Source organism: Lagenorhynchus albirostris, chromosome 15 (assembly GCF_949774975.1).
Source record: "Lagenorhynchus albirostris chromosome 15, mLagAlb1.1, whole genome shotgun sequence".
In the NCBI taxonomy this organism is placed as follows: domain Eukaryota; kingdom Metazoa; phylum Chordata; class Mammalia; order Artiodactyla; family Delphinidae; genus Lagenorhynchus; species Lagenorhynchus albirostris.
The window spans coordinates 50,195,304-50,212,694 of record NC_083109.1 but is presented as its reverse complement, the minus strand read 5'-3'; the positions used below and the strand labels follow the sequence as shown (position 1 = coordinate 50,212,694).

Genomic DNA, 17,391 nt, shown 5'->3' with positions numbered 1-17,391 from the left:
CCTGGCCCCACCCAACAGCCTGTAGGCTCCGGAGCTGCGACACCGCAGGCCAAACACCAACAGGTCGAGAACACAACCCCACCTATCAGCAGACTGGCTGCCTAAGACTTCCTGAGCCCAGAGCCACCTCTAGACACGCCCCTTGACCTGCCCTACCCACCAGCTCCTCCCACCAGTGGGCAGGCACTGGGCCCACCCCCCAGGAAGCCGGCCTAAGCGTCTACACCAGCCTCACCCACCTGGGGGCAGAAGCCAGAAGCCAGAAAGCTAGAATCCGGCAGCTTGCAGAGCAAATCCACAAACACAGCCCAGAACCTACCCTGGGACCCGCTGGCCCCTGGGTGATGAGAGGGGGCATGCACTGCGGGGGCACACAGGACGTCCCCTACGGAGGGGCAGTTCTCCAAGGTCGAGAGGCATAACTAACCTTCCACATACATAAAAATAAAACCCATTTAGCTTGGACATGTGTGCAGTTAGTTCTGGAGAGCAGGGTTCCTGAGCGGCGGTGAAGGTTGAGGGCATGGTGTCCACCTCCCAGCCCCCTGTTGCTCGACAACCATCAGCTCCTTGCCGCCCCCCACCCCGGGTGGGTACCCAGGACCACCTGTTTCTGGACCCTCTCAGCCTTCTCTTCCACCTGTGGCCACCTCTCCATGCCACAGACCTCACACAGGAAGGACCTGAGGGTGGGAACAAGGCCAGGGGGGTGAGGCCACCCAAACGAGGGGACAGCCGTGCCAGGAGCTGCACACACGCCTCCCTCCATCCTCACATACCACAAGGGAGAGAATACCCGAATCCCCGTTTCACAGATGGGGAAACAGAGGCTGATCCCATGATGGTTCCCAGCCACACAGCCTCTGGGTGACCAGGCCCCGGCCACCTGCAGCTGCCACATGTAGCGCCCACCTCCGGGTGGATGAACGCGTCCCGCGTGTGATGTCCTCCCTGGTGAGGCGTGGGCAGGACAGTGCTCGTGGCCCTCAGCCCCCCCTCCCCCCACCACCCAGGGCCAGGTCGGGGAGCCGAGCCAAGTGAGTCCTCAGCTTGTCAGACTCTCTCTTGTCCACCCGGCTGCCTGGTTGAGGGATGTGGCATGGAGCCCACCTCGGCCGGGGGCCAGGCCTCTGGCTGCAGCCTCGCTCCCGCCTGCCTGCCTGCCCACACTCAAGTCCTGTCTACTTGTCCGATCTTGCAGCACCAGTGCCTCTGCCGGGCCTCACAGCCCCCAGGGAAGGGGCTCCACGGCCGCCTTGGGGGTCAGACCACCCTCATGCCCCCCCCACAGCCTTGGGGGTGCCTGCCCCCATCTGGACTGTGTGCCCTTCAAGCCTCAGCCAAGGGGACTCTTCCTCCAGGAAGCCCTCCTGAGCCCCCTCCCCCTCCCCCTCGGCCTCCTGTCCACACTCTGGGCTGCTGGACCTGGAGGAGTGGGCCTGCTCATCCTCCCCTCCTACATGTGGGGCCCCTCCCTGCTCCGTGGCTTCCCCGGCATCCACTGTGACCGTGGCCAAGGCCGGGCTCAGGGCTGTCTGAACCGTTGCAAATCCTCCCGTTATTAAAATGTTCCACTGGCCCCAGGAGAGACAGGTGAGGATGCACCTCCTGCCTGTGCCTGGCAGGTGGTCTGCTGGTGGCCAGAGGCTCCTTGAGCTGTCATTTCAGGTGGGAGAGTGGGGAGGGCGTGGTGGGGGTGTGTGGTCTGAGGAGGTCAGATGGCTGAATCTCTGCCCCTGGCATCTGAGTGACCTTGGGCCCATCATGGCTACCTGGGCCTCTCAGGGTGAGCTGCAGGCTGTGAAGCTGAGCAGAAGTGACAGGCTCCTGTCTCCCCATCTGGCAAATTCCAGGCTGGACCACGAGTGAGCAGGGGCCTTGGGCCAGGGGCAAGCTGGGCTGGACCCAGCAGGAGGAGCCCTTCTCACCAGGCTCATCCACTACTGGTGCCCACAGGGGTCCCCAGGGACGGTGACATGGAATGGGTCAGAGCCGTTCCAGAGTGACCCTGCTGTAGGCCCTGTGTGGGGACAGGACCCCAGGCCTGGGGCAGGGGTGTGTGTCTCCTGGGCTGCCCTGCGTCCTGGTTATCCTGCACAGCTGGGGTTGGTGCTCTGCAGCCACCTCCGGGCTGTGCTGCAGGATGCCTGCTGGGAGCTCGGGGTGCGGGCCAGGGCAGCCTCTGGACCGTCCTCCAGGTGGGCCCTCTCCCTCCTAATCGTCCTTGTCACAGGGACGCCCTGATGGAGCTGTAACCCTGTCCCCCATCCCCTGCCGGAAGGCCCATCTGTGGCCCAGGTGAACTTGGCCCCGCCCTCCCCGTGTTCGGGTCCCAACCCCGGGGGCTCCGTTGAGGCAGAGTGCCCTCCATGGCCCCCAGCTGACTGAAGACCCACCCCCAGCTGCTAGGGACTCAGCTGACCCATCCAACTCTGAGTCCATAGAAGGGGGCACTGGGGTCAGAAGGTCCAGCCACGGGGCGCAGAGGGCCCAAATCGGGGACCCTGGGCATGCCCCCGCCCTGCGAGGGGCTTCCGCCAAGATGCCGAGCCCTGTCCTCTCTGAGCTGCTCCCCCTGCTGGGTCCTGGGGCAAATGCTGGCGGCCTGTGTGCCAAGTCGGCCTGCTGCCTCCCAGCTGTGCTGCTGGGGCCACGGCTCAGTGTCCCCTCTGCACAGAGGGAGAGTAGCTGCCGGGCCCCCGAGGATGCTGGTGCAGGTCTGCCGGCGAGCTCTCAGGAAGGGGTGTCATTACCCCGCCATCCTCTCCCTCCTCATCTGCCTCCTCCTATCTCAGTTTTTCCAGAATGATCAGGCCCAGGCCTGGGAAGGGTTTATTAAAGGGGCCGACCCCAAGGGAGGAGCATGCTGGGGGGTGCCCTCCAGAGCTGCCCTGGGAGGAGGGGAGTGTTGGGGCCTCAGGGCTTTGTTGACCCTACCGCAGCCTCTGAGCCACTGCCTGAATGCTGCTGGGGAGAAGGGTGCTGGGCAGTCCCGGCATGTCCTGAGACTCAATTTTCCCGACGCTAATGCAATTTGGAAACATAAATTTAATAAATCAATGCACCCGCCTCTGCGTCTTGACACGTGGCTGTACCCACCTGCCTGCACAGACCTTGCTCACCTCAGCTCCTGCAATGGGGGATTCACCCCAAGAGACCCTGCAAGGCTGGGTCGGGGAGGGGTGCTGTGTGGGGGTGGGAAGGGGCCAAGGGGGGCGCTTGTCACTCCCAGCACCGGGTACCAGGCCAGCCATTTCCTGGCCTCCACTCAGGCCATGCCCACAGCAGCTCCATGCAGAGGCCGGTGTAACTTCACTCCCCGAATGGGGAAACTGAGGCTCAGGGTGCAGGGGGGGTGGGCCTCCTGTCCAGCCACGTGGTAAAGCGCAGGGCCTGAGTCGTCCCAGAAGTCTTCATCCCATGAGCGCCACTCGCCTCTGGACTAAAGGCCGGAAGCCGTGGGATCTACTGCTGTCCAGGGTCAGGGCCAGGTTGGCCCAGAGTCCCGCCTTGGGGACCATGTCCTATCACAGGGAGAGTTAGACTGGGACCCCCACATGCGAAGAGGGCCCCCTGCTGGCCCACCCGCCACACCCCAGGGTCGTGCAATGTCAGGGAGTTCGGTTCCAGTCCCACGTGTTCTGGCTGGTTCCCTGGGTTGGACCCGGGGCAGGTCCATCCTGTTCTGGCCACAGGGGAAAGATGGTGTGTGAAGAGCAGGTTCAAAGTCAAAGGTGGACAGTGGTCCCTCCCGTGGTTCTCCCCCACCAGCAGGCCCTGTGTATCCACTGCCACTTGGGAAACTAAGCACAGAGAAGTTCAAGGTGGTTCCTCAGGCCATCAGCCCCGATGATGGGCTGAGTTGGAGGAGGTCTTGGGCTGCTGTCTCCAAAGCCTACATTTTTGAAACACCTACTGTGTGCCAGGTGGTACAAATGTCATCTGTAAAGTAAGGGGTGCCAGTGCCAAGGCTCAGGGCCCTGGGAGGAGGGCATGGGTGCCCAGGCCAAGGGCAAGCCCAGGCTGGTGCATCTGAGGTGCTCTGGGGGCTTGTGTGGCCCAAGTGGGGGATGGGGCAGCAGTGGGAGAGGTGGAGGGGCAGGGACCACGGGACTGTGCTGGGGGTGGGGTGTGTATGTCCTGTTACGAGGACTGGTGGGTCCATGGGATGGGTCAGAGTGCGAGGTGCCAGAGGTCATCCAGGCCACAGCGTTGCCGGCTGGGTTGACTCAGGAGAACCCCAGGAGCCGCTGCCCTGCCAGCTGCACAGTATTTCACGGCCAATGGCTCCCTCTGCTGGCCATATTGGGCATCGCCCTGACACTTAGGCTCCCAGCCCAGGATGGGGAACTTAGAGATGTTCACCCCTCCCCGCGGACCAGGAGACACACACCAGGCTCTGGGTGGCCTTGGGGACACTGTTCCCAGGACAGGACCTACCTACATTGTGGGGAAGATTTGGGCATCTGATTCAAGGTACCCACTGGAGGCTGAATTCAACTCCCCGTCAGAGACACCTGTGTGCCCAGGGGTACAGCCCCACTGGAACCAGTAAGACATAGGAGACAAGAGCCTGGCCTCGGGTGTGGTCCAGATGCAGGTCCTCCAGGCAGGTGCCAGACGTGGCCAGGACAGGTGGGGCTGGGGCCTGCCTGGCCCTTTAAGAGGGCCGCGGGGGCGGGGGGGGCGGATCCCTGTTGCCTAGCAACAGGAGGGCTTGGTGGGTACCTGTCTAGGAAACCAGAAGCCATGTCCTGCTTGGGGACAGAGTGGCTGGAGCTGCCCTGCTGACCGTGCTGAGTGGCCCTCCTCCCTCTTCCCCCCCCCCACCCCGTGCCCGGGCACACCATGGCGCAGACAGATATACTTCTGACCAAGGAGCCCGCCCCGCAAACGGTGCCAGCATGCCAGCTGCCCCGCAAGCTGTACGATGTGGCCCGAAACACAGGCGCCCACATGTCCTCGGGCCTGGCCACCGCTGGCTTCCGCACGGCCAAATACCTGGTGGATGAGTGGTTCCAGAACTGCTATGCCCGCTACCACCAGGCCTTTGCCGACCTCGACCAGTCGGAGCGGCAGCACCACGAGAGCCAGCAGCTGGTGGCCGAGACTGAGGCGCTGGCGCAGCGCACGCAGCAGGACTCCACGAAGAAGGTGGGCCAGCGCCTGAAGGACATGCACTGCTGGAAGTCGGAGCTGCAGCGCCAGGTGGAAGAGCTGGTCGCAGAGACTGACCTGCTGCTGGCCCAGAAGCAGCGGCTGGAGCGCACCCTGGATGCCACGGCCGTGCCCTTCTCCATAGCCACCGACAACCTGCAGTGCCGGGAGCGCCGCCAGCACCCCGACCTTGTGTGTGACTGCGTGGAGATGGAGCTGCTGAAGGTTCGGCCCCTCCCAGCCCCCAGAATTGCAGACCGGGCCGCCCCACCTCTCCCCAGGGAGCATGACCTTCCCTGGGCTGAGAGTGGGCACCCGTGTGCCCCCACGACACGGCTGGCAGATGCCTTGGTGCCCATGTACCACGTGGCTGCACACAGGCACAGGGAGCCTGCTCCCCTCAGCACATGCAGGGACACACAAGCACATGCCCAGGCGCAGAGAAGGTGGCTCTGCTTGTAGGTGGGGGACCAGAACCGACTGGGGCCGTCCCGGCTGGGGGCAGGGGCAGGGCTCAGACTGCCCAGGGGGAGGTGCCATCCCTGGCCCCAGGAGGGTGCTGGGTCTGGCCTTCCCACAGTCTGGTCCTTATAGTGGGTGCTGGGCAAGGCCTTGCTCCCTGCAAGGTGGGCCCAGCCAGGACATGCTGGGTTGGGTGCACTGTGGCCTGGGGGCAGGTCCCAGCATGGGGGTTGAGCATGGTTGGGGGCGGGGCTGGACTTTGGTGCTTATCCACTCACCTTAGCTCCGGGTCCAGGGTTCCTGCTCTGCCCCCTGCCCCATTATGGCTCCCACGTGGGGGTGAGGCAGGGCCCAGGCCGTGGCAGCATTCATACCTGGAATGTATATTGGGACAGTTGTCTGAGGCTGAGACAGTCAGAGGCCACTGAGGCAGGGCGGGACCTGGCCAGTACCCCATAAGCCCTGATGCCCCTCCACACACCCCCGAAAACCAGGAAGGGCCTGAGCTGAGCCCCAGGAGTGGCTGAGGTTGGGATGTGGTTGGGTCATGGTGGTGCCTGCACCCACTGTGTGGTCCCTCAGTCACCCCTGGGTCCTGGCACCTGCTGAACAGCCCCTTTGGTCACCCTAGGTCATGCAAATTAAGCCTGACCCTGAGTTCCCAGAGGCAGAGCCCCCCATGCCCCGCCCCCCATGCCCGTGTTGGAAATCCAGCCTCAGACCATTGTGCAAGCGTGGACGGGATAAAGGGGGGTGGGGGCCACATGCATCCCACAAAGAGCCCTTTCCCCTCCGAACCTGGCAGGACCTGTCCTTGGGGAAGCCCCCAAAGGATCAGGGAGTCATCCAGGCCAGGCCCCTGATGCTGGCAGGGAAGAGCCTCACCTGCGAACAGGCTGTAGGCCACAGGCACTCATGAGATATGGGGGAGACAGACAGCCAGCCCAGGTGCCCAGGGACCCCCTGCAAACCCCAAGCTCAGGACAGAACCTTGAGTACCTACCTCCTCCTGGCCCCAGGCCCTTCCTCTGTCCCCCCAACACCCCACCCGCACACTCATTCACTCAAGAACCTCCCAAGGCTCTGGGAGTGAACCCTCTGCCCTGAGCCAGGTCCCCTGCCCAGCAGTACATGGACAACAAAGGGGCCAGGACAGGGAGATGGACCCACGGGTCAGAACTGGGCACGCAGGGTTTAGAGCCCAACAGAGGAGAAATTCAAATCAGGGGGTAAGAGTTTTTCCTGCCCAGAAAGTGAAACTGTCAGGGTAGCAGGAGGAAACACAGGGTTTCCCCTTGTGTCCTTTGTCTGGGTAAGGCCTCTCTGAGCCCAAGGCCCCAAGGGGCAGCCCCAGGGGGGCTCCTGGTCCCCAGTGGCCGGGGTCCTCAAAGGCTGTCACCAGGCTGTCCAGGGGCCAGTGGGCAGGCTGGTGCCCTCAGTGTCTTGGGCAGGCTGCAGGGGTGGCCCCAGAGCCCAGGGGGTGCTAAGTGCCCAGCAAGTGGGAACCACTTCTGGGTGGTCCTCCCCACAGCCCATAGAAGCCCCCAGAAGAAAAGACCCACTGCACCACCCCAAACAGCCCAGAATAAATCCGGCGAGAAAGCCAGGCTCATGTCCCATTTCCAGGAAAGAAGCTGGGGCCCAAGGCCACCAGCAGAGGTCAGGTGCTGGCAGAGCCCCCAGTTCCACTGGGGGTCACCCCAAATCTCAGCTCCTCCTAGAGGTTTGAGAGGCTGCCTGTGGGCCCCACCAGCCTGGCTGTCCTCAGACTCTCACCAGGGACGGGGGTATTCTTCCCCAGGAGGCAGACCTCATCCGGAACATTCAGGAGCTCCTGAAAAGGACCATGATGCAGGTCGTGAACCAGATTCGGTGGGTCTGAGTGGCCTCTAGGGCTGCCCTCGGGATGTCCCCCTACCCCTCAGGCTAGCTATGGGCAGGAAGTTGGGGTGACCCGGCCCTGAGGCTCAGAGAAGTGAGGGATTGTCCCCAGTCATAGCCAGAAGCAAGGGGCTGGGTGGAGGCACTGGGCAGGTAGGGGTGGCAGATTGCTGCATGGCCAAGGGGCCTGGGCATCCAGAACCCAGGCCAGCATACCAGGGCCTACCCTGCCACTTGGGGGGCTTATCCTGCCCTGCGCCCAGGTGGGCCCAGCTCCCCACCCGCACAGACAGCAGGCCCTGCCCGCTCTCCCCAGGATGAATCGCGAGCACAAGGAAACGTGCGAGATGGACTGGTCCGACAAAGTGGAGGCCTGCAACATCGACGAAGCCTGCTGCCACTACCACAACCAGAGCTCCGACTTGCAGTTCTACCCGCACTCCACCAAGTTCGAGGAGAGGTGGGATCTTCCTCAGGGGCTGTGCACAAACGCCCCGCCCCCACCTGCGAGATCCCACCTGGGCTCCTAGTTCCTCCGCTGGGGGTCCTTTGTGCAGCTCTTCTGCTCCTGGGGATGGGCAGGCGAGCGGGACCTCCGCCCAAGTGCCCAGCACACACGGTTCACCACAGGGGCTGGGGTTTGCGAGGGAGGCAGGACCCAGGGTGGGGGGCCGCCTGAGGCAGGGCGGCTGACTGCAGCTCCGCATAAGGCCGGCAGCGGGCGCTGGGCCACCACCCATCGCAACACAGCCCCGGGGTGGCGCAGGGCCCAGGGACGTAGGAGGCACTGGGGCGCGGGAACCACTTGGGGGCGCAGGAGGCACGGAAGACACGGAGTGGGGAACTGGGGTCGCGGGGCTAGCGGGGCGGAGCTGGGGGAGCAGGAGGCCCGGGGAGCGCGCGGGAGACGCTCCGGGTGGCGCGGGGGGCGGGACGGGGAGTGGCGCTAGGACTGGGGGTGGTAGTTTATGCTGCGACGCAGGGTACACTGGGCGCGGCGGGCGCGGGGAGGCCCTGGTGCAAACCGGAGCCATTGGCAGGTGCCCCCACCGACCGCGGTGCCCGCGCACTCCCTGCCCGCAGTGCCTCCACGCCCGAGACCTGGGCCAAGTTCACCCAGGAAAACCTGTACCGCGCCGAGCGCGAACGCCTGGCCTCAGTCAACCTGCGGAAGCTTGTCGACTGCATCCTGCAGGACGCATCCGAGGACTTGCGGCTGCAGTGCGACGCCGTGAACCTGGCCTTCGGGCGGCGCTGTGAGGAGCTGGAGGACGCGCGCCACAAGCTGGAGCACTACCTGCGCAAGGTGGGGCCGCCCGGCCACGCCCACCCAGTCAGACCACGCCCATCCCGCTGCCAGGCCACGCCCATCCCGCCGCCAGGCCACGCCCAGCCCACGACCTGACCTCGCCCAGGGCAGCCTCTAGGGCTGGACACCCCCTGGTAACGTAACCACAGAGAAAGACCAGGCCCAGACTGGGTAACCCAGACCACTCCTCCCCCACTGGCCACTATGCCTTTGTCACGACCTGGCCTGGCTCCTGCCCCTCCTTGGCCCTGCCCATCCTGAGGGACCCCTGAAGCAGGGCCCCCACTCCTCCCTGGGCCCTCATTAAGCTGATGAGAAACCAAGTGACATTTGGGGGGGGTGGCATTGTCACTGGAGTGACTGACCAGCGGGTGATGCAAGCAGGAGCAAGGAGGGTGGAAGGAGGTAGGGCCTGGCTGCCTAGTGGGGTGTCCCTGGTGCTGGCCCCTGGCCTGGCAGGGCTCTGACCCTAAGCTCTCAGGGTGACTTTTGCTGCCTTTGTCTCTCCAGCTCCCGACCAGGGTCGGGGGCTGGTGACCACAGGGCTGGGGGCTCTCAGGCCAGAGCTGCTGTGCCTGCTGTCCTCACCGCCCCCAGGCCTCTGGGTGCCCATGGGAGAGACGAGGTGGCCGTGCACATCCTCCCTGCCTCCACTCCTCCCCCAGAGCCAGCGGACAGAGCCGCCTGCTCGACGTGGCACAGGGCTTGGGGTGTGGTGGGGGAGACCCACAGGGACTGTCCTGTGTGCAGACACTGCGGGAGATCGTGGACCAGGAGCACAATGTCGCAGCGCTGAAGCAGGCCATCAGGGACAAGGAGGCGCCTCTGAAAGTGGCCCAGACCCGCCTGTACCAGCGTTCCCACCGGCCCAACATGGAGCTGTGCCGAGACGCTGTCCAGTTCAGGTGCCTGTCGCTGCTGGGGCCGTCCTGGGCTGGGCCTAGTCACCAACCACCATAGGGTGCCGTCCACCCACCTCCGGGCTTTCCTCAGCCTCTGGGGCCCCCTTGAACTCCTCCCCCCACCCCCACACACAGCTCTGCAGATGTGAAGAGGAAAGACATTGGGCCCTACACAAGCACAACACACACACACACACACACACACACACACACATGGTTCCCACGTCCCCAAACCTGCCCCAGCACGACTGGATACTATGCGTCCCTTGGGGGACACTGTGCCAGGCTCCTAGTGCCAGGGGCGGCCACACTCCCTGCTTCACCCTGGTGAGGAATCTCAGGGTCTGGGAGGCAGAGCTCCCCAGGCCACACGGCCGCCCTGACCATCCTGCTCATGGCCGTCCACACCTCCAATGTCACGGTGGACACACATCCCCGGCTTGAGGTGTAGGTGGGGTCACGTCTTCTGTTTTCTAACTTATTGAGCTCACAGTCGCCTTTTAAGCAGAAGTACCCCTGCCTTGGGCATCCCTCTTTCCCTGTCCCTCAACTCCTTCAGAAAACTGGGTCCTCACTCGGGTCCAGGGGCGCCCATCTCACTTCCAGATGCCAGGAATAGAGGAATAGAAGTTCATGTGGTGTCCTGGCCCGGCGCTCTCCCAGTGTGGCTGCTGGGTTTCCCTCTGGGCCTTTTGGGGGCCCTTCTATGGCCAAATGTCTTGACCAAGACCCCCAACAGGGGCCCCCAGGCTTTGACCTTGGGCCTCGCTCTCCCCACCCAGAAGACCAGGCGTCCCAGGGCAGCCCCAACTCACCCCTTCCTCCCACCCCCGCAGGCTGGTGAGCGAGGTAGAGGAGCTGAACCTGTCCCTGGCGGCTCTGAGGGAGAAGCTTCTGGAAGCAGAGCAGTCCCTGCACAACTTGGAGGACACGCGCATGAGCCTGGAGAAGGACATCGCTGTCAAGACGAACAGCCTCTTCATCGACCGCCAGAAGTGCATGGCCCACCGCACCCGCTACCCCACCGTCCTCCAGCTGGCGGGCTACCAGTGACCGGGCGGGCACCCTGGCGGGCGCAGAGACCCATCTCCCCCTCAAATAAAGAGCATGTTAGCTTTCTACTCAGAGAGTGTACCTGGACAGGTGGGCTTTGCCTGTTGACCCCATGTTTCAGCCATGGTGGGCCAGGGGTCTCCTGCTTGGGGCGCCCCCAGTCACCACCTGGGGAGAGGGATCAGCCAAGAACCGTCGAGGCCCCCCCTCATTGCTCACTGCTGACCACACGGGGCACAGCCAAAGCATTGACAGTTTCTCTGCCCACCTGGGCCACCTGCTGGATGCTTCAGAGGGAGTGTCACCTCCTGTCACCACTTGTCACAGGCTCTGGTGGCCGCAGTGATAACTGAAGCCCTGCTCCTTTTCCTCCATGTGCCCTGGACGCTGTCACCGGAGGCCAGCCGGCACTCCCCTCTTTAGTGGGGGGTGAGCCTGGAGCAGCGGTGTCAGAACACGCTGCTGGCCCAGCTCTCCCCTGAGGGACTTGGCCCCCAGGCTGTGAGGGGCCACGCGGGGCGGGGCCTGGGGCAGTGACCGCCGGGGGAACTGTGGGACCTCTCCCTGCCACTCCCACCCGGCACAGGGTGTGCACCAGACCCTGAGCTGGGGGGTGGAGGGTCAGGGCTGGAGGGGCCTCCACCCCCAGCACCTTGGTCACCTCTGTGGCCAGGCTCCTCATCCAGCCCCCTCCTTAGCCAGCAAGTGAGTCAGGCCGGGCTGTGGGCGGGTGGGTGAGGGCCACAGAGCCCTGCTGCCCACCTGGCCCCACACTCTGTGTCCATGGCTCTGGGCAGAACTGGGCACAGCATCAGGGACTACCCACAAGCAGGGCCAGGTGCTCTCACGGTGGCCATGAGGCCCTCTCACTGTGCCCCCTGGGGACGAGCTCCAGGCCACTGGCCCCTCGCCCATGGCAGCTCATCAACAGAACTCGGGAAGTGTCCATTAAGAGGCTGGGAGATAATAACTCGGCCGCATGCACGCCAGCCACTCAGAGCCCCATTACCGCCTGAGGCCGAGGCGGGCTGGCTGTGTAGCACAGCGTCCCCATCAGCAGCTACGAGGGCCTCCTTGTCCCTGCGCCCCACCCCTGCCGGGTGGCTGCTAATGGGGAGCTAAGTGGAGGTGCTGTGCGAAGGTCATTATCTCCAAAGCTGGGAGGGCTCGGGTACAGCCCCAGGGGGCCGGGCACTCGTTGCCTGCAATTGTCTCATGACCACCCACGAGCTGGCACTTGTGTCCCCTTGTAGAGACGAATGACCAGGCCCTGGAGCTGATGGGTAGCTCTGGGCCACACGGCGAATTCCCGAGGCTGCGGCTGCGTCTCACTGGAGAATTAGCCTCCCTGGGGAGTCTGGAGGGTGGCCAGATGGCTACACCCACCCACAGGGATTCGGCCCCTGCAGGAGTGGGGAGCGGGGAGTCACGGGGGGACATCAGGGCCCTGAGGGTGGCTGAAGCCTGCGGCATTTCCATCCACCACAGAGGACACTCTGGCCACTCTGAGTCCACTGGTACCCATTTAACAGGTTGGGAAACCGAGGTCAGATGCAGGGAGCAGCAGAGCTTGGGCGTCTGCCCTTCTCTGGGAGCCCCAGAAACCCCAGAGACAAGAGTGGGGCAGGCAGAGAGGAGCTTCCGCAGGTTGACTGAGGCCAGTCAGCAGCTCCCGCCGGAGCCTGGACTAATCCAGCCCTGGGTGATGCCTACAGAAAGCCCTCCGTCCAGGCCACCCACATCCAGATTCCAGCAGTGGTTGCTGACAAGGCGTGGGAGGCCACCGAGCCCCACTGGAGTGTGAACTGGCATCTCAGGGAGGCCGGGGGATATCTGGGAACCGGCTCCAGCTGGCATGATCTCCCGACCACAGCCCTCACCAGCTCTGCTCCCCTTCAGCCTGGCACGAGAAGCCCCTCAGTCTTGCCCTCTACCCCCATCCTTGCCCCCTCCCTGGTCATCAGTGAGGAGAGCCAACATGGGGAGCCTGAGGGGAGAGCCGGACCCGGGGCTGTGCCTGCATGTGCAGAGGCGAGAGAGCCAGCCCCAGCTGCCCACGGCCTGTCTTCCGGCACAGCGGCCACAGCTCCCCAAGCCACATCTGTGCCTCCCTCTGCCAGGCAGCCTGGCTTGGTGGTGGTGGTGGGGCGCTTCCCAGGGAGTCACATGTCCCCGTGCTCAGAGGCTGAGGCGCCAGGCCCTGCCCCTGGACCTAGTATCCAGCTGCTCAGGCCCAGAGCAAGCATGAGGCCAGGCCCTGGTGTGGGCGTAGCCCACGCCTGCCACTGCCCGGGGGGCCCTGTGAGTCATTGCTGCCAGGGTGTTGGCATCACAGGGACACAACCCTTATCCACTGAAAGGCTGGGCTAATGCCGAGGGCCCCCAACAGAGTGTCACGGCAGGCCTCTTGCCCCGCTGGGCACCGTGACCCTGGGAGGGTGCAGCGGGAGGTGGCGGCAGACACAGTGGACCTGGCCCGACGTTTCTCTCCCATGCTTCACCCAAAAGTCTCAGCCCTCCTGTCCCAGCCAGAGACAGGAGGGCGTCACCGTCACCAGGTGGGCTCAGCACAGGCATGGTGGTCTGTCTCCCCTGACTTTGGCCTCCAGCCTCCTCACCAGCCTCCCTGACTCCTCTCTAAGTCACTGCACCCCAGACAGAGGATGGCTGCCAGCTCATGGTTTCACGCTCAACTCCCCAGTCCCAGACACCCCAGGCCCTCAGAGCCATGCTGTGGCCCATGGGCTGTCAGGAGGATACTGGATCCCCTGTGGCAGGGCTGCACTGACGTTGCGGCAGGTGGCAGACTGGGCGGTGGGTGACAGGGCCACGTGAGCCTCCTGCCCGGGAGCTCTGAAGCTGACCTGAGGCCTGTTGGTCTTGGATGACCCAGAGGGAAGCCATGGGCACCTGGGGCGGGCATGAAAGAGCTCTTTCATGGGCCACTGGGTAGAGATGCCGGAGACGCCAGGCAGGCAGCAGCACCTGATCATGAAATGGTAACAGGGAGGGTGGGGGTGGGTGGGGGTCTTCACAGCCATCCTGAGCAGGGCCAGGTGGCCAGGATGCCTGGGACCCCAGACCTCTGGGGGAACAAGGTAAGGGCCCCAGCAACACAGGCCTGTCTGTGGAGTGGGCTCCCCAGGAGATACCCACTCCTGTAAGGTTCCTCCACGGGAGGAATTCAGGAGGGTCTTGCAGAGTCCAATGGGGTTAGGGGGGTGGGTGAGGGTCTGCTAGGCTCTGAGGGGGAGGTGGTGGAGAGGAGGGCTCCCACCTGCCAGGGAAGCTCAGCCTGGGAGTGGGTCTCAGACCTACTATGTAAGAAGAAGGACCTCACCCTGGGCTGCAGTCCCCGAGGGCTTCCTGGAAGAGGGAGCCTGAGTCTTTGCTCAGCATGGCTAGGGTACAGGGAAGAGTGAGGACCCCGACCTCACACGCCTGCCCTTGCAGGAGACCAACACTGGTTGAGCCTCTCATATGTACATGGGGAAACCAGGGCAGGCAGGACCCACTTGCCAGGGAAACTGAGGCCCAAATGATGTGGGGCTCACCCAGGGCCCCCCAGCAGCTGCTGGTTGAGCTGGAAAGTGGAGCCTCCACCTGGCATGGATGAACAAGGTGTCAGGCAGGGTCTCCCGAAGGAGAGGAGGTGGAGGCGAGAGGCCTAGGACTGGTAGGGCTTAAAGACCATCTTACCCACAGACGGGTGGGGGCCACATGGGGTAGCCCCCCAAGTTACCCACAGGGGCCTGGCCTGGCCCACAGGAGGTCAGGATGAGGGTGCTGCCCTCTGCCAAGCTAGGCAGCCGGGCAGAAACTGCCTCATGTCTGACCCCAACCACCTGGGCCCCGGGCCCAGCCACCAGTGGGTGGGGTGCTGCCGTTCCCTGAAGCAGCCTAGCTGTCCCTCCCGGAGGGCTCTGGCCAGCCCAGGTGGGTGGGGGACTTAGAGGGCTGATTCAGAGCCCCCACCGCCATACAGTTCTCCCTGCATCTACCAGGTGCGGGGTCTCCAGCCATGGGGGGTTTGGGAACCGGGACTCCCCAACTATAGGCAGTTAGGGTGCCTGCCACTGCCCAGAGCTAAGGCCCTAAGGCCCCAGGAGGGAGGCAGCTATGGGGAGGAGGGAGCAGCCCCGGAGAAGGAATCTGGAAGCACCAGCTCCCATGGGGTGGGGCTGCCTTGGTCACTCACTGGGGCTCTGGAAGGGCAGGTGTGAATGGTCCCCCGTGCTGGCCCCTCTGATCGATGGTGGTCCCCAGGTGCTGTGTTAGGGGGGATGCTGGGGCCACATCCAGGTCCAGGGGAAAGTGTGTGGGGATCCATTAGTGATGTCTGTCGGGGCAGGGGTCTGAGTGTCCAGGAGGGCTCTGCCAGGTGCCCTGTCTGGTGCAGGATGAGGCTCTGGCCACGCCCACTGCAGCCCCTCCAGGGGTCCCAAGTGTCCATCCTCACCCAGGCAGCTCCCTGGTCCCACCAGCGCAGTCTCCCCCACACAAGGGGGCACAGTTGGGCTGCTGCGGGGGTGGGGGCTCAGCAGGGGTGTCCCCTCTCCACTCCCCGTTTTCCTCCCCCATCCTCTTCCTCCCGTCCTGCCCTCCCGACCCAGCCTCTGCTCTCCTGCTCCTGCTGATGCTGCCCGCAGGGGCCTGGCCTGGCCTGGGGCCGCCCTGCTGGCTGTGTATGCACTGCAGCTGCCCACCCTGGCCCCCGGCTGCCCCCAGCCCGCATGCCCACACACCCGCATGAGCAACAGGGATGAGTGGGTGGGACTGCCCCACGTGCGGCCCACCATCGACATCTCGATCCTCAAAGGTGAGTGTTCCTGGAGAGGTGGCCCCACTGCCCCCAGCCCCGCAGGGACACTCCGCAATGAGGGGCATGGGAAGAGAGGCAGGAGAGCAGGGCGACGGCCCAAGGCTAGCTCTGGGAAGGCTGGGCCCCAGGGGGGCACACAAGGGCCTGCTCCCTGCTCCCCATAGTCGCCTCCTCCTGTGGGAACAGGGTGCCCTGGGGAAGGGGCTGTGGATTGGGGGAGATGGTGGGGGGGTGGGGGGGGTGGAAGGCGGGGCTGAGTTTCCCTTCAATTCTGCTCCCCCACCCCAAGGGGAGGTGGGAAGGGGGTCTGGGAGCAGCGCCCCCTTTCAGAGGCAAGACAGGCTGAGCTCTAAGAGGGAGGCACCCTGAAGGCTGGACGGAGGCCACACTGAGGTTGGATTTGGTTACCAACTTCCCAGGCCTCTCCTCCTTCAAAACCCAGTTCAGACACTTCCTCTGGCAGCTACTGGACCCCCATTGTCCCCGCCGTCCCAGCCATCCCCATGTGACCATCTGCACAGGCCTCAGAACTGCCAGGACCTCAGGGTGTGGCTTCTTTCTCATTGCCCCGTGGAGGGCGGGTTAGCGCCCACCTGACAGATGAGACTGAGGCTCACAGAGGTGAGGTCACTTGCAAGGCCGTGTGGCCAGAGAATCTGACCCTTGAAACCTTGACCAGGGGCTTCCCCTTACCCGCACCCCCTCACAGGTGAGAAGGGTGAAGCGGGGGTCAGAGGCCGCTCCAGCAGGAGCAGGAAGGAGGGCCCGCCTGGCTCCTGGAGCCTCCGTGGCCACAAGGGCCAGAAGGGGCAGGTGGGGCCGCCGGGCACCCTGTGCCAGCGTGCCTACGTGACCTTCTCGGTGGGCTGGCGAGAGGGGCCGCACAGCACCGATGCCCTCCAGGCCGTGCCCTTCGACACGGAGCTGGTGGACCTGGACGGTGCCTTCGACCTGGCCTCCGGCCCCTTCCTCTTTGCCGTGCCCGGCGTCTACGTCCTGAGCCTCAACGTGCACACCTGGAATTACAAGGAGACGTACCTGCGCATCACGTGCAACTGGTGGGCCGCAGCCGTGCTGTATGCGCAGCCCAGTGAGCGCAGCAGGATGCAGACACAGAGCCCGCTGCTGGCGCTGGCCGCGGGTGACGCTGTCTGGGTGCGCATGTTCCAGAGGGATGGCGACAACGCCATCTACAGCGAGCGCGGTGACCTCTACATCACCTTCAGCGGCCACCTGGTCAAGCCGGACGCTGAGCTCTAGCAGCTCCCACACCACATCCAGCCCTCAACGGCGGTCATTCCCGGAGCCCCGCAGCCCAGGACTGATGCCAGCTGAGATGGAGCACCAACTGCACGCAGACGCTGAGCTGAGCACAGGGCTGTGGCAGGAGCAGGACAGACCTGGGCCTGCCCTGCTGGAGATGACACAGACAAAGGTTTCACACCAAGACATTCAGGAAGCAGGCCCTTGTTCCGGGCACGTGGTGGGCGGGGGATGGGGGGTGGGCCGGAGCACCTCCACACACGATGGAGTTTGCTCCCCTGGTCGAGCTACCTATTCTGCATATAAAGGCTGTGCCAGGAACCACTGCCATGGAGAGCTTTACAAAGCACCTATTGGGTGCCGGGCTGGTTGCTAGGGGGGCTGCAGGGTAGGGGGGGAAGGGGGTCAAGTGCAGATGCCGGCCCTCCTGGAGCCAACGCTAGCAGGAAGCATGATGGATTCTAGGGTGTTCGAGGGCAGCAGAGGCCACAAGACAGGATGAAATGGAGCAGGTTACGGTGCTGGCCTGGCCGGGACGGGTC

General features: G+C 64.3%; 2 protein-coding genes across 2 annotated transcripts; both read left to right on the top strand.

Annotated features, from left to right (window-relative positions):
• The first annotated feature begins 4,848 nt into the window (after nucleotides 1-4,848).
• On the top strand, nucleotides 4,849-10,803 carry TEKT4 (tektin 4). The gene is made up of 6 exons (XM_060123047.1): nucleotides 4,849-5,382; nucleotides 7,421-7,491; nucleotides 7,817-7,960; nucleotides 8,584-8,806; nucleotides 9,560-9,714; nucleotides 10,548-10,803. Exons 1-6 carry the CDS (start codon nucleotides 4,849-4,851, stop codon nucleotides 10,762-10,764), a joined length of 1,344 nt encoding a protein of 447 aa, XP_059979030.1. The 3' UTR covers nucleotides 10,765-10,803.
• A 3,788-nt stretch (nucleotides 10,804-14,591) lies between these two features.
• Nucleotides 14,592-16,846, top strand: C1QTNF8 (C1q and TNF related 8). Its single transcript, XM_060124782.1, is given in 4 exon segments — nucleotides 14,592-14,700; nucleotides 15,378-15,499; nucleotides 15,502-15,583; nucleotides 16,296-16,846. Coding segments are annotated over 4 exon segments (864 nt in total).
• The last annotated feature ends 545 nt before the right edge of the window (nucleotides 16,847-17,391 follow it).